The sequence below is a fragment of the Amblyraja radiata genome, chromosome 30, assembly GCF_010909765.2.
Source record: "Amblyraja radiata isolate CabotCenter1 chromosome 30, sAmbRad1.1.pri, whole genome shotgun sequence".
Classification (NCBI taxonomy): Eukaryota; Metazoa; Chordata; class Chondrichthyes; order Rajiformes; family Rajidae; genus Amblyraja; species Amblyraja radiata.
In genome coordinates this window covers 27,888,902-27,905,550 of record NC_045985.1, presented here as the reverse complement: position 1 = coordinate 27,905,550, position 16,649 = coordinate 27,888,902, and the positions used below count along the sequence as shown (strand labels likewise).

General features: G+C 51.1%; 1 protein-coding gene across 3 annotated transcripts in view; it reads left to right on the top strand.

Annotated features, from left to right (window-relative positions):
• Nucleotides 1-7,957: 7,957 nt before the first annotated feature.
• The window catches only part of hsd17b8 (hydroxysteroid 17-beta dehydrogenase 8), a 38,658-nt gene continuing 29,966 nt past the window's right edge, over nucleotides 7,958-16,649 (top strand). For all 3 annotated transcript variants that reach the window (XM_033047755.1, XM_033047756.1, XM_033047754.1), the window contains exons 1-2: nucleotides 7,958-8,055; nucleotides 9,045-9,241. In XM_033047755.1, coding sequence (XP_032903646.1) covers nucleotides 7,986-8,055; nucleotides 9,045-9,241 — 267 coding nt within the window. In that variant the 5' untranslated portion in view covers nucleotides 7,958-7,985. The remainder of the gene's footprint in view (nucleotides 8,056-9,044; nucleotides 9,242-16,649) is intronic.

The window sequence follows — 16,649 nt, the reverse complement described above, 5'->3', positions numbered from 1 at the left end:
TTGGAGGGATATGGACCAAACACAGGCAGGTGGGACTTGTGTCGAGACCCTTCTTCAGCCAGAGCCAGGGGAAAGGGAAACGAGAGATATAGATGACAAATAGACCAAATGAATGGAACATATGTGAAAGCAATGATAATCAAGGAAATGTGGAGCCCACAATGGTGCATGATAGGTGATAATGAGTTATACAGACAGTGGAACTCCACAGGATAACAGTGAAACCTGTACGATGACTAGGGTGGGGGAGGGAGGGAGAGTTACTTGAAGTTGGTGAAATCAATATTCATGCCGCTGGGGTGTCAGCTGCCCAAGGGAAATATGAGATGCTAATTCCTCCAATTTGCATTTGGCCTCACTCTGCCAGTGGAGGAGACCCGGAACTGTTGTCTTGCTAGTTTCACTCTTTGTATCTCTTCTATTGTGGGCTCTGCCTTTCCTTGATCAACGTTGCTTTTTGCAAATCTTTCATTCATTTGTCCTATTTACCGTCTCATTTCCCTCTCTCCTGACTCTCAGTCTGAAGAAGGGTCTCGACCTGAAATGTCTCCCATTCCTTTTCACCAGAGATGCTGCCTGACCCGCTGAGTTACTCCAGCTTTTTGTGTCTCTCTAAGATATGAAGGAAAAGCTGCAGACACATGAAACTGCAGGTGCTGTAGTTTTGTGAAGAGCACAGTGTTGGAGGACTCGGTCAAGAACTCAGCGTGTCAGGCAGTATCTGTGGAGAAAAAGATTAAATGACATTTCGGATCGAGACCCTTCTTCAGGCTGAGAGACAGGGGAGAGATAGACACAGAGATAAGGAAGTGTAAGGTGTAAAAACGAGATATCAAAGGGGATTCTATATATTCCTTGACCTCAACTTCCTTTGATGTCTAAATTTCACACCTTATACATCGTAATCTCTGTAGCTTCCTCTCTCCTGACTCCCATTCTGAAGAAGGGTCTCGACCCGAAACATCACCCATTCCTTCTCTCCAGAGTTGCTGCCTGTCCCGCTGAGTTACTCCAGCATTTTGTGTCTATCTTCGTTAAGAGGTGATGGCAGGCTATTGATGCTTTTGGTCCTGAACACCAATAACCCCACTCCATCCCTCTCTCCTCCAACATTGGACAAGGAGTTGGAATGGGCACCAAAGAAATTCACCACAGTGTTACCTGGGCTTGTGGGCTTCACATAGGGAGACGTTCATAAGATGGGACGTTTTTCCTTTGGAGCATAGGAGGCTGAGGGGTGAATGTTGATTAATTGATTGAAAGCTACAGCACAGAAACAGGCCCTTCGGCCCAAAAAACCACACTAACCAGCCATCACCCGTTCACACTAGTTCTCCGCTATCCCACGTTCCCATCCACTCCCTACACACTAGGGCCAATGAACTCACAAACCCGCACGTCTTTGGGATGTGGGAGGAAATCGGAGCACCTGGAAGAGACCCACGTGGTCACAGGTAGAGCGTGCAAACTCCACACACAGAGACAGCACCGAGGTCAGGATGGAACCCCTACCTCTGGCGCCGCCGAGTGGAGTAGGCAGTGGTCACTGTGAGGCAGTGGCTCCATGAATGAATGAATGAATGAATGAATGAATGAATGAATGAATGAATGAATGAATACGTTATCGTCACATGTCAGTCGTCAAGTCACTTTTATTTCTATAACACATTTAAATACAACTCTCGTTGGCCAAAGTGCTTTACATTGGTGGAGGTATTAACGTTATTCAACATTGGTTCATAGATTAAGTACATATTGACACATTAAGTACATGTGACAAGTAACAGTGAAGTTCTTTGCTTGCCGACACAAGATATGTAAATAGTGGCCACATAAACGGTGCCGACAGTCACAAAGTACCTCCGCGCCACATCCACCTTTGTTCTCTCCCCCCCCTCCTCACATTGGTTCCCTCACGCCCAGTCCACTCCCTCTCTACCGCACTGGGACTAGCTTAGATGAGGTATGTTGGACAGCATGGAGGTGTTGGGCCGAAGGGCCTGTCTCGGTGCAGGGTGAGTATGATCCAGAGGGATGATCGGTGCTATTACACATTTCCCGTTGTGTTACAGGCTCCGAGCGGCAGCTGCTGAACCCGACCACTGCCCACTCCACCCGGGGTCACCAGATACCCAGAGATCCACAGAACCAGAACCTTGTCCTGCCTGGATAGTGAAGGTGTGCCCGGGTGGTTGAGAGAGCGGCTCGGCAGGGAGGGGGATATCGCCCCATCTTCTCCCCCACCACCAACGGAGACAACCACACCGTCCCCACCTCCTCACCCCACCAACTCCGTCTGGACCAGTGGAGACACAGTCAGAGAGTTATAGAGTGATACAGCATTGAAACAAGTTGCTATTGAATCTTATCCCCTTCACCTTAAACCTATGTCCTCTGGTCCTCGATTCCCCTGCTCTGGGCAAGACACTTTATGCAACTATTCCTCTCATGATTTAGTATACCTCTTTCAGATCACCCCTCACCCTCCTGCGCTCCAGGGGATAGAGTCCCAGCCAACTCAACCACTCCCTGTATTCCTGGCAAAATCCTCGTAAATCTTCTCCGTGCCTTTTCCAGCTTGACAACATTGCCCAGGGCTACTGGAGCTGAGCTGGGTTGGAGGGGGCTGCTAGAGACCCTCTATGGTGGGATGTCCCATGTCTGTGCCTCCAGTGTTCAGCTTGCCCATGGTCCCCTCCCTCATGCGGACCCTGGGCTGAGGGTGGACCGTCTGCAGCGGCCCCTCAAGGTGGGGACATCTAGAGGTGCTGGAGGAGGTGGCCGGGACGGCCGGCGTTGGGAATGGCTGGGCCTGGCGCTGCTCCTGGTTCTGCCCGCGGCCTCTCCGGGCAGTGCCGAGCTCTACCTGGTCTGCTGTGCCTTGCTGGGATCCGGTGGCCTCTGCTGGTCTCTGCTGGGGCACACCCGCCTGGCCCAGGCCTGCTGGGATTCCTGTGGGGCGCTGGGCTTTGTGGGGCTCTCCTGCCTCCTGCTGGCCTGTGCTGGACCTGCTGGGATGTGTGTGGTCGTTGCCTGTGTGGCCGTGGTGTGGAGAGGTCCAGCCCATCCATTTCTGCTGGCGCTGAGCTGGGGGGCTTTACTCGGCCTGCTGTGGTTGTTGGACACGGACGTGTGGGCCTGGTGGGTGTGCTGTGCTGTGCTGGGAGTCGCCGGCTCCTGCTGCTCTCTGCTGGGCCTCTGCAGGGCTGCGGGGCTGTGGCGATGGTGCTGCGGGGCCCACGGCTACGTCGGCCTGTGCCTCCTCCCCGCTGCCCCATCTGGCCTCCTGTGGGCCGCGCCCGGCACCCTCACCCTCGCCCTGGCTCTCCACCGCCCCTACGCCCAGCCCTGGCCCACAGCTGCCCTGCTGGGATATACCGTCGCCCTGCTGGGATTCACCACCACCTGGTGCTTGCTGCTGGGGAACCCTGAGATCCCAGCGCTGGCTCTCACCACTGCCGCCTGTGCATGGTGGCGTCTGACCCCTCCCCACCATCACTGGTTCCCCACGCAGGAAGATGCAGGACCAGGGGAGTAAATATCACCAGCACATCGACCCGGAACAGACACGTCAAGGGTCAAGTGACAGGAGTCAAGAGTCAATTGTCAAGATTTAAGTGTCAAGGGTTAAGTCAAGAGTCAAGTATCAAGAGTGTTTTATTGTCCTTTGTCCCAGATAGAAACATGAAATCCTTAATTGCAGCAGCACAATTGAATCACAACTGTGAACATTCTCAAACAAGTGGAAGCTATGGCCAAGGCTTGGGAAGTTCGGCATGTCCCCAACACCTCTCATCAACTTCTTCAGATGCATCGTGGAAGCATTTTATCGGGATGCATCACAGCACGGTTTGGGAACAGCTCCATCCAAGACCGCAAGAAATTGTAGAATTGTGGACGCAGCCCAGACTGTCTCACAAACCAACCTCCCTTCCGTTGACTCCGTCTACACATCACGCTGCCTCGGCAAGGCCAGCAGCATTATCAAGGCATTGTCACCCCTCTTCTCCCCTCTCCCATGAGGCAAGAAGTACAGAAGTGTGAATACGCACACCATCAGATCCAGGGACAGTTCCATCCTGGCTGATACCAGGCAACTGAACCATCCATATATATTAATGATTTGGAAGAGGGAATTAGGAGCAACACTAGCAAATTTGCAGATGACACAAAGCTGGGTGGCAATGTGAACTGTGAAGAGGATATTAGGAGGTTGCAGGGTGAACTGGACAGGTTGAATGAGTGGGCAGATGCGTGGCAGATGCAGTAAAATATAGATAAATGTGAGGTTATCCAATTTGGCTTCAAAAACAAGGGGGCAGATTATTATCTCAACGGGGTTAGGTTAGGTAAGGGGGAGGTGCAGCGAGACCTGGGCGTCCTTGTACAGTTGGCGTGCAGGTACAGCAGGCAGTGAAGAAAGCTAATGGAATGTTGGCCTTCATAACAAGAGGATTTCAGTATAGGAGTAAAGAAGTTCTTCTGCAGTTGTATAGGGCTCTGGTGAGACCACATCTGGAGTATTGTGTGCAGTTTTGGTCTCCTAATTTGAGGAAGGACATCGTTGTGATTGAAGCAGTGCAGAGTAGGTTCACGAGATTGATCCCTGGGATGGTGGGACTGTCATATGAGGAAAGATTTAAAAGACTAGGCTTGTATTCACTGGAGGTTAGAAGGATGAGGGGGATCTTATAGAAACATATAAAATTATAAAAGGACTGGATGCAGGAAAAATGTTCCCAAAGTTGAGTGAGTCCAGAACCTAGGGCCACAGTCTTAGAATAAAGGGGAGGTCATTTAAGATTGAGGTGAGAAAACGTTTTCACCCAGAGAGTTGTGAATTTATGGAATTCCCTGCCACAGAGGGCAGTGGAGGCCAAGTCACTGGATGGATTTAAGTGAGAGTTAGATAGAGCTCTCAGGGCTAGTGGAGTCAAGGGATATGGGGAGAAGGCAGGCACGGGTTATTGATAGGGGACGATCAGCCATAATCACAATGAATGGCGGTGCTGGCTCGAAGGGCTGAATGGCCTACTCCTGCACCTATTGTCTATTGAGACAGTGGGTCTCTATTTTCTATGTTTCTATGTTTCTATGCATCCCACCAACAACTAGAGCGTGGTCCTGAACTACTATCTGCCTCAATGGAGATCCTTGGACTATCTTTTTTTCGGGCTTTACTGGCTCTACCTTGCACTAAACGTTATTCCCTTTAACATGGGTCTGTACACTGTGGACGGCTCGATTGTAATCATGTATAATCTTTCCGCTGATTGGATAGAGTGTATAAAACACTTTTCATTGTACCTTGGTACACGTGACAATAAACTAAACTAAACTAATGTCAGTCCATGTCAGCCGGTGCCACCATGGAGCAAAGGTCACAGGGAAGGCATAGATAGAGTGGATGTGGTAAGGATGTTTCTACTAGTGGGAGAGTCTGGGACCAGACGTCACATCCTCAGAATTAAAGGGTTCTCTTTTAGAAAGGTGGTGAGGAGGAACTTCTTTAGTCAGAGGGTGGTGAATCTGTGGAACTAATTGCCCCAGAGGGCTGTGGAGGCCAAGTCAGTGGAAATTTTAAGGCATAGACAAATTCTTGATTAGAACGGGTGTCAGGGGTTATGGGAGAAGGCAGGAAAATGGGATTAGGAGGCAGAGATGATTTTTTGTCTGTAAGGTAATCCTGTTAGTCTTTGTCCAAGATGGCTGTCGTGAAGGGAGAGTGTACGCTGGCGCGCTTTAGCTGCCGCTGCTCTCTCTTCACATAGTGTTTTTGATTTTTTGTTTTTGGACTGAATTCTGTTCTTAATTTGTGTTTCTGTGATGTCTTTATTATTTATTTTATTCTGATTATACGTTTTGATTCCTGTTAATCTCTGTAAGGTGTCCTTGAGATGTCTGAAAGGCGCCCAAAAATAAAATTTATTATTATTATTATTAGAGATCAGTCATGATTAAATGGCAGAGTTGACTCAATGGGCCAAATGGCCTAATTCTACTCCTCGAACGTGAACTTGTGAATTTGCACAGATTATGGTGAATCTGTGGAATTCATTGCCACAGACGGCTGAAGAGACCTAGTCAGTGGATATTTTTAAGGCTGAGATTGACACAGATGTCAGGGGTTAATTCAGGCCTAATTCTGCTCCCATAACATGAACTAATGAGACTTTCACCAAAAGGATTTGCATTTATTTGTTTTTACTGTTAAAAGACAATAAAATAAGTTCTATGCTAGTATTTCTTTAATTTAATAGCACCAATTGTTAGCCACATCTTTTCTCTCTTTGGAAGGCAAAATGACACAGCAGTTGATGCCTCTGGTTCCCAGTGAGCTGGGTTCTATCCTGCCCTCGGGTGCTCTCTGTGTGGAGTTTGCACGTTCTCCTGTATCACATACCCATGTTGGTAATGCACAGAGTCTTTAACCCAAAGGTCTGAAGAAGGGTCACGAGCCGAAATGTCACCCATTGCTTCTCTCCAGAGATGCTGCCCACTCCAGCTTTTTGTGTCTATTTTCAGTTTAAAGCGGCATCTGCAGTTCCTTCCTACACATTCCTACTGTAATGCTTCTGGTTTGTCATTACGTTGGGGAATCAGGAACCTGAGGACGCCAGTTTAAGGTGAGAGGGGAAAGATTTAATAGGAACCGGAGGGGGACATTTTTCACAGAGAGATATGGGGATAGAGTGAGCTGCCGGAGGAAGTAGTTGATGCAGGGACTATAACAACATTGAAAAGAATCGTAGACAGGTACGTGGATAGGAAAGGTCCAGATGGATAAGGGCCAAATGCAGGACTGGAGTAGATGGGACATCTTGCTCATAGAATCATGACCCTCTGTGATAAATATGTTATCGCTGGAGTTTGGGTTAAGGGCAAATGAAAGGACAGCAAATCCATCTGTGTGGGTGGGAATGAGCTGCAGGGCTGTGGGGGTGAATGAGGGAACATTGCCGGTGGGAATGGCTGCTATGGGGGCTGGCACGGACGGAAGCGACGGGCTGAATGGACTCGGAGCTGCAGCTCCTGCACTGCGTGGGGGGGCGGGGCTTTGAAACGGAGCGGGTAGTGGGCGGGGGGCGGGAACCAGGGACGTGTGACGGATGGTGCACAAAATTGCTGGGGAAACTCAGCGGATGCAGCAGCATCTATGGAGCGAAGAGAATAGGTGACGTTTCGGGCCGAAACCCTTCTTCAGACAGCGCGTGTGACGGGTCTGTGGAGAGGCGGGGCCAGTGTGTGGGCGTGACGGGGGCGGGGCCAGTGTGGGGGCGTGACGGGGGCGGGGCCAGTGTGGGGGCGTGACGGGGGCGGGGCCAGTGTGGGGGCGGGGCCAGTGTGTGGGCGTGACGGGGGCGGGGCCAGTGTGGGGGCGGGGCCAGTGTGTGGGCGTGACTGGGGCGGGGCCAGTGTGGGGGCGGGGCCAGTGTGGGGGCGGGGCCAGTGTGGGGGCGGGGCCAGTGTGGGGGCGGGGCCAGTGTGGGGGCGGGGCCAGTGTGGGGGCGGGGCCGGTGTGGGGGCGGGGCCGGTGTGGGGGCGGGGCCGGTGTGGGGGCGGGGCCGGTGTGGGGGCGGGGCCGGTGTGGGGGCGGGGCCGGTGTGGGGGCGGGGCCGGTGTGGGGCGGGGCCGGTGTGGGGGCGGGGCCGGTGTGGGGGCGGGGCCGGTGTGGGGGCGGGGCCGGTGTGGGGGCGGGGCCGGTGTGGGGGCGGGGCCGGTGTGGGGGCGGGGCCGGTGTGGGGGCGGGGCCGGTGTGGGGGCGGGGCCGGTGTGGGGGCGGGGCCGGTGTGGGGGCGGGGCCGGTGTGGGGGCGGGGCCGGTGTGGGGCGGGGCCGGTGTGGGGCGGGGCCGGTGTGGGGGCGGGGCCGGTGTGGGGGCGGGGCCGGTGTGGGGGCGGGGCCGGTGTGGGGGCGGGGCCGGTGTGGGGGCGGGGCCGGTGTGGGGGCGGGGCCGGTGTGTCGGGGCAGCGGCCGGGGAGGGTAATGGCGGCGGCGGCGGGTTCGTTGTCGGGTCCCCGTCTCCGTCTCAGCTCCCGTCTGGCGTTGGTCACAGGTGAGGGTGAGGGAGAGGGAGAGGGTGGGGGTGAGGGAGGGGACGCGTCCGCAGCGCGAGAGGGAGTTGGGGGAGATGAGACTGAGAGTGAGGGAGATAGTGGGGGTGAGGGGACGGTGCACGACTCGTCGACCCGAGTCAAGTGCAAAGAGATATGTATTTCCCACCTGTTTAGTGACAATCCTCCTGCACGATTATAGTGCAGAGAGTGGGTCGGGTTGTGACCCTGGGAGACGGCCCCCCCTCACCCCTCTCCCCCCACCCACCCTCCCCCCCCCACCCCCACCCTCTCCCCCCTCCCCACCTTCCCTACCACCCATCCCCTCTCCCACCCATCCCCTCTCCCCGTCGCCTCTCCCCACCTTCCCTACCACTCTCCCCTCCACAACCCCTCTCCCCCACCCTCTCTCCCCCACCCTCTCTCCCCCAACCCCTCTCCCCCATCCCTTCTCCCCATCACTTCTCCCCCCTTTCTATCTCACCCTGCCTGCCCCTCTCCCCCCCACCCCTCTCCCTTCCTACTCCCCTGCCTCATGTCTACCCCTCTCCCTCTTCCCCTACCACTCTCGTCCCCTCCCTTTCCCTACCCCTCTCCCCTCCCCATTCCCTCTCCCCCTCCCCATCGCCTCTCCCCACCTTCCCTACCACTGTCCCCTCCACAACCCCTCTCCCCCTCCCCCACCCCCACCCCCCCTCTCCCCCACCCCCCCATCCCCTCTCCCCATGCCCTCTCCCCCATCCCTTCTCCCCCCTCCCTATCCCCCCTTCCTATCCCCTCTACCCCCTTCCCTAACCCCTCTCCCTCCCACCCCCTCTCCCCTCCCAGCCCCCTGTCCACCGCTGCCCCCTCTATCCCTGCCCCCCATCCCGCCCTCTTCCTGAGTACCATGCCCCCTCCCCCATCCAGTACCCAGATCTCTCTGTGTTTGCCCCCCTGTTGCTCTATCCGTGGGCACCGTGCCAGTAATGCCCCTGTGGTTTTGGTGCAGGTGGAGGGAGTGGCATTGGGCGAGCCGTGTGCCGGCGGTTTGCCGAGGAGGGATCGGCGGTGGTGGTGGTGGACGTGGACGAATCCTCGGCTGAGGAAACGCTGCGGAGCTTGCCCCACGGTGATCAGCGGCACTCTGTGTTTGTGACGGATGTGTCCTGCCCGCAGAGTGTCCACAGCCTGGTCTCTGCAGTACAGGTGAGGCACTGGCCTCAGGAGTCATAGAGTGATGCACACAGGCCCTTTGGCCCAGCTTGCCATAACCAGCCAACATGTCCCAGCTCCACTAGTCCCACCTGTCTGAGTTTGGTCCACTCCAAATCTGTCCTCTCCATTTACTTGTCTAACTGTTTCTTGAACGTTGGGATAGTCCCTGACTCAACTATCTTCTCTGGCAGCTTGTTCCAGCCACCCACCACCCTTTGTGTGGAAAAAGTTACTATCAGCCTGAAGAAGGGTCTCGACCCGAAACGTCACCCATTCCTTCTATCCAGAGATGCTGCCTGACCCGCTGAGGTACTCCAGCATTTAGTGTTTTGTTCAAGATTCTAGCATCTGCTATGCTTTGTGTCTCTATTCATAATTAATTAATTGTTAGTCATTCATACATCTTCCTCTATCCAGGTACTGTTCAAAAGTTGGGACATGGTGTTGCAGTTGTCCATGTTGTTGGTGAGACCACACTTGGGATGCGGTCTGCTCGACTGCTCACCCAGCTATGGGAAGGATGCCACTGAGTTGGGAAGGGTGCAGAAGATATTGACCAGGATGTTGCTGAGGTTGTGGGCTTGAGTTATAGGGAGAGGCTTTTTATCTCTTTGGAGCGCAGGACAAATGGAGAGATGGCGTTTGGGCCGGGACCCATTTTTAGCCTCCAGTCTAGTCCGAAGAAGGATCCTGACTCGAAATGTTGTGGAGTTGTGGTATGAAGTACAGGCCCTTCAGCCCATTTCCCTCTAAATCGCTCCTATCCATGCACCTGTCTGAATGTTTCATAGAAACATAGAATATAGGTGCAGGAGTAGGGCATTTGGCTCCACCATTCAATATGATCATGGCTGATCATCCCCAATCAGTACCCCGTCCCTGCTTTCTCCCCATATCCCTTAATTCCATTAGCCCGAAGAGCTAAATCTAACTTTCTTGAACACATCCAGTGAATTGACTGATAGTCCCTACGTCGCCTGTCCATTTCCCGGCACAGATGCTGCCTGACCCACTGAGTTCCTCCAGCACGTTGTGCTTTACTTGTGATTCAGGCACTTGCAGTTCCTTGTGTCTGCAGGATGTCAGCAGAGTGTGGATGGGGCATTCTCTGTAACCATGAGGGCCCAATGATGGAGTGCTGATTCAGCTGGTGAGCAGCACAGAGAGAGAGATCTGTGGGTGGTGTTCCCTGCACCCACCGCCCATGGCCTTCCCAATGGTGTTGCATTGGGACTTGGACTGCTATTGCACTATATGAATTTTGTGAATGCCAAGAATCAAGAGCCAAAAATATTTAGTTTCCGCTTAGTTTATTGTCACATGTACCGAGACACAGTGAAAAGCTTTTGTTGCGTGCTAACCAGTCCACGGAAAGACAATACATGATTTACAGTGTACAGATATATGTTAAGGGAATAACGTTTGGTGCAAGGTAAAGTGCGATCAAAGATAGCCCGACGGTCACCAATGAGGTAGATAGTAGTTCAGGACTGCTTTCTAGTTGTGGTAGGATGACTCAGTTGCCTGATAACAGCTGGGAAGAAACTGTCCCTGAATCTGGAGGTGTGCGTTTTCAAATGTCTGTACCTCTTGCCTGATGGGAGAGGGGAGAAGAGGGAGTGGCCGGGATCAGACTTGTCCTTGATTATGCTACTGGCCTTGCAGAGGCAGCGTGAGGTGTAGATGGAGTCCATGGAGTCAATATTTAATTATCTTATTTACCAAAACAGAACAGTGAAATTCTTACCAGCAGCAGCATAGCAGGCTTGTAAACACAGAACACATAGATAATATATAATAAAAATTTGATAAATGATTAACCACAATACTAGTCTGTGCAACCTTTCGCACACCTCGTCCATGCCGACCGAGTCTCCCCATCAACGCTCGTCCCATTTATCCACTTTTGGGCCATATCTCTTCAAACATTTCCAATCCTTGAACTTATAACCATATAACAATTACAGCATGGAAACAGGCCATCTCGGCCCTACAAGTCCGTGCCGAACAACTTTTTTCCCTTAGTCCCACCTGCCTGCACTCATACCATAACCCTCCATTCCCTTCTCATCCATATGCCTATCCAATTTATTTTTAAATGATACCAACGAACCTGCCGCCACCACTTCCACTGGAAGCTCATTCCACACCGCTACCACTCTCTGAGTAAAGAAGTTCCCCCTCATGTTACCCCTAAACTTCTGTCCCTTAATTCTGAAGTCATGTCCTCTTGTTTGAATCTTCCCTATTCTCAAAGGGAAAAGCTTGATCACGTCAACTCTGTCTATCCCTCTCATCATTTTAAAGACCTCTATCAAGTCCCCCCTTAACCTTCTGCGCTCCAGAGAATAAAGACCTAACTTATTCAACCTATCTCTGTAACTTAGTTGTTGAAACCCAGGCAACATTCTAGTAAATCTCCTCTGTACTCTCTATTTTGTTGACATCCTTCCTATAATTGGGCGACCAAAATTGTACACCATACTCAAGATTTGTTCTCACCAATGCCTTGTACAATTTTAACATTACATCCCAGCTTCTATACTCAATGCTCTGATTTATAAAGGCTAGCATCCCAAAAGCTTTCTTTACCACCCTATCTATATGAGATTCCACCTTCAAGGAACTATGCACGGTTATTCCCAGATCCCTCTGTTCAACTGTATTCTTCAATTCCCTACCATTTATCATGTACGTCCTATTTTGATTTGTCCTGCCAAGGTGTAACACCTCACATTTATCAGCATTAAACTCCATCTGCCATCTTTCAGCCCATTTTTCCAAATGGCCTAAATCACTCTGTAGACTTTGGAAATCCTCTTCATTATCCACAACACCCCCTATCTTGGTATCATCTGCATACTTACTAATCCAATTTACCACCCCTTCATCCAGATCATTGATGTACATGACAAACAACAAAGGACCCAACACAGATCCCTGAGGCACCCCACTAGTCACCTGCCTCCAACCCGACAAACAGCCATTCACCATTACCCTCTGGCTTCTCCCATTCAGCCACTGCTGAATCCATCTTGCTATTCCTGCATTTATACCCAACAGTTTAACCTTCTTAACCAACCTTCCATGAGGAACCTTGTCAAAGGCCTTACTAAAGTCCATATAGACAACATCCACTGCTTTACCCTCGTCAATTTCCCTAGTAACCTCTTCAAAGAATTCAAGAAGATTAGTCAAACATGACCTTCCAGGCACAAATCCATGTTGACTGTTCCTAATCAGACCCTGTTTATCCAGATGCTTATATATATTATCTCTAAGTATCTTTTCCATTAATTTGCCCACCACTGAAGTCAAACTAACAGGTCTATAATTGCTAGGTTTACTCTTAGAACCCTTTTTAAACAATGGAACAACATGCGCAGTACGCCAATCCTCGGGGACTATTCCCGTTTCTTGTCCAAGTATATTTTCAACATTGCCATAGTACCTGCCCCAACAACCTTCTCTGACAGCTCATTCCATTACTTATAGACCAGTGTTGATTTGCTGATTTCTGTAGATAATTTTGCTGTATCTTTAATAGGCAAGGGTTTCTATATTTATAAAACAATTTTCTAAACCTAGTGGGGATAAAACAACCTTATCTGCTTTCCCTAAACCTCAGTCCTCTGGTTCTTGATTCCCCTGCAGATGATAGACACAAAACCCGGAGTAACTCAGTGGGACAGGCAGCATCTCTGGCGAGAAGGAATGGGTGACGTTTCGGGACAAGACCCTTCTTCAGACTGACAGATTCCCCTACCTTTGACATACACCACATCTATTCCCCTCATGTTTTTTAAAATCTCTAAAACTAGCCCTCAACCTCCTGTGCTCCAAGGAATAAAGTCCTAACCTGTCCAACCCTATGACCCCATAGCTCCGGCCTTCAAGTTCTGGCCACATCCTCGTAAATCTTTTCTGCATTCTTTCCAGCTTCATTACAGAAAATAGAATAAATCAGGGAAGGTAGTGCATCCGTGGATAACAAGGGAAATCAGGGATAGTATCAAAGCAAAAGATGAAGCGTACAAATTAGCGAGAAAAAGTAGCCTACCAGAGGACTGGGAGAAATTCAAAGACCAGCAGAGGAGGACAAAGGGCTTAAATAGGAAAGGGAAAATAGATTATGAAAGAAAACTGGCAGGGAACATAAAAACTGACTGCAAAAGTTTTTATAGATATGTGAAGAGAAAGAGATTAGTTAAAACAAATGTAGGTCCTTTGCAGTCAGAAACAGGTGAATTGATCATGTAGAACAAGGATATAGCGAACCAATTGAATAACTACTTTGGTTCCGTCTTCACTAAGGAAGACATAAATAATCTGCCGGAAATAGCAGGGGACCGCGGGTCAAAAGAGATGGAGGAACTGAGTGAAATCCAGGTTAGTCGGGAAGTGGTGTTGGGTAAATTGAATAGATTAAAGGCTGATAAATCCCCAGGGCCAGACAGGCTGCATCCCAGAGTACTTAAGGAAGTAGCTCCAGAAATAGTGGATGCATTAGTGATAATTTTTCAAAACTCTTTAGATTCTGGTGTAGTTCCTGAGGATTGGAGGGTAGCTAATGCAACCCCACTTTTTAAGAAGGGATGGAGAGAGAAAACGGGGAATTACAGGCCAGTTAGTCTAACATCAGTAGTGGGGAAACTGCTAGAGTCAGTTATTAAAGATGGGATAGCAGCACATTTGGAAAGTGGTGAAATCATTGGACAAAGTCAGCATGGATTTACGAAAGGTTGGGTCTGTTACCCTAACATGCGGTTGTGGGGGGAGAGGCGGCATGCAGCGTCACACACACTAACTATCCCCCTCCCCCCCCCCCCCGCACTCACGCTAATTACCCCCCTTGATGTTATATTGATATTATTAATTTGCTCCTTTTACCCCATAACCACCCTATCTACTGACGCATAGCCCCCAACTTGCAGTCACATCTAGAGGGGGGGGGGGGGGTAGAGAGTGAGGGCAGAGAGAGAAGAGACAGAGACACAGAGAGAGGGGCAAAATGGAGAGGGGGGTGGAGAGGAGGAGAAGAGGGAGGGTGGGTGAGAGGGGAAAGGTGGGGGAGGAGGGGAGGAGAGAGAGAGAGGGTGAGAGTGAGGAGGAGAGAGAGGGGAGAGAGAGGGGGTGCTGAGAGGGGGATGAGGTGGGGAGCAGGGAGGGGGAGGGAGGGTGGAGGGAAGAGGATAGGGGGTGTGGAGGGGGGAGAGAGGCGGGGGAGAGAGGGTGTGCTGAGGGGGGTGAGGTGAGGGGAGGGGGAGAGCTTGGGAGCAGGGAAGGGGATGGAGGGAAGGGGGTAGGGGTGTGTGGAGGGGGGTTTAGGGGAGGGACGGTGGAGGAGGGGAGGAGGGGGAGAAAAAGAGAGGAGAGAGAGAGATGGGGGGAGAGGGGTTGAGAGGGGGTGTGCTGAGAGGGGGGTGAGGTGAGGGGAGGGGGAGAGGTGGGGAGGGGGTAAGGGTGTGGGGAGGGGGGTTTAGGGGAGGGACGGTGGAGGAGGGGGAGAAAAAGAGGGGGAGAGGAGAGGGGGGGATGGGGAGAGAGAGAGAGGAGGGGAGAGGGATAGGGAGAGATAGTTGAGAGGAGAGAGAGTGCCTTTTTACTTCAACCCAAACCCCCCAAACAGCCATTTGCAGGCAGTGTTTTTTTGCTTCAAACTAACCATATTTTCATTTTCAAACCACATTAAGGGTACTTACTCACAGTTGTGTAGACATTTGTTCAGTCATTCAGAGCTCAGCGTGCCCTCCAGCTTGCAGACTGATTGAGGCACACCACTTCCTGATTTTTCATCGATGGGAAAAATACTCTGGTCCAGGAAGGCAGACGTGGGCTCTGATCGAGATGGCCAAAAATGACGGCCGTAGGTGGCGGCGTTCTCTCGGACATCGCAGCACAGTGGGCCAAAAGCGGTCAAGATCAGACTTTTAGTAATATAAGATAAGATAAGATTAATGATCTGGATGAGGGAATTGAAGGCAACATCTCCAAGTTTGCAGATGACACTAAGCTGGGGGGGCAGTGTTAGCTGTGAGGAGGATGCTAGGAGACTGCAAGGCGACTTGGATAGGCTGGGTGAGTGGGCAAATGTTTGGCAGATGCAGTATAATGTGGATAAATGTGAGGTTATCCACTTTGGTGGCAAAAACAGGAAAGCAGACTATTATCTAAATGGTGGCCGATTAGGAAAAGGGGAGATGCAACGAGACCTGGGTGTCATGGTACACCAGTCATTGAAAGTAGGCATGCAGGTGCAGCAGGCAGTGAAGAAAGCGAATGGTATGTTAGCTTTCATAGCAAAAGGATTTGAGTATAGGAGCAGGGAGGTTCTACTGCAATTGTACAGGGTCTTGGTGAGACCACACCTGGAGTATTGCGTACAGTTTTGGTCTCCAAATCTGAGGAAGGACATTCTTGCCATAGAGGGAGTGCAGAGAAGATTCACCAGACTGATTCCTGGGATGTCAGGACTTTCATATGAAGAAAGAATGGATAGACTCGGCTTATACGCGCTAAAATTTAGGAGATCTAAGTCTTATAGAAACCTACAAAATTCTTAAGGGGTTGGACAGGCTAGATGCAGGAAGATTGTTCCCAATGTTGGGGAAGTCCAGGACAAGGGGTCACAGCTTAAGGATAAGGGGGAAATCCTTTAAGACCGAGATGAGAAAAACATTTTTCACACAGAGCGTGGTGAATCTCTGGAACTCTCTGCCACAGAGGGTAGTTGAGGCCAGTTCATTGGCTATATTTAAGAGGGAGTTAGATGTGGCACTTGTGGCTAAGGGGATCAGAGGCTAAGGGAGAGAAGGCAGGTACAGGATACTGAGTTGGATGATCAGCCATGATCATATTGAATGGCGGTGCAGGCTCGAATGGCCGAATGGCCTACTCCTGCACCTATTTTCTATGTACAGGAGGGTGACCAAAACTGAACACAGTTCTGGTCACAGTAAATGTGACATCACCAATGTCTTGTACCACTGTAATATACTGAACAAACTTTTATAGTCAGACATAAAATGCTGGAGTAACTCAGCGGGCCAGGCAGCATCTCTGGATAGAAGGAATGGTGATGTTTCGTGTCGAGATCCTTCTTCAGACTGAGAGCTTCCTCAGACTACCCTCTGTTCCCTGACTGATGAAGTCCAATGTGCCAAAAGCTTTCTTGACCGCCCTGTCTACCTGTGACGTCTCTTTCAAGGAACTATGTACCTGTACTATGAGGTCCCTCTGCCCTACCATTCACTGTGTAGGTCCTGGCCTGGTCAGACTTCACAAGATCCTAAGTAGAGGATGTTTCCACCAGTGGGTGAGTCTAGGTCCAGAGGGCACAGCCTCAGAATAAAAGGATGTACCCATGGAAAGGAGATGATGAGGACTTTCTTTAGTCAGA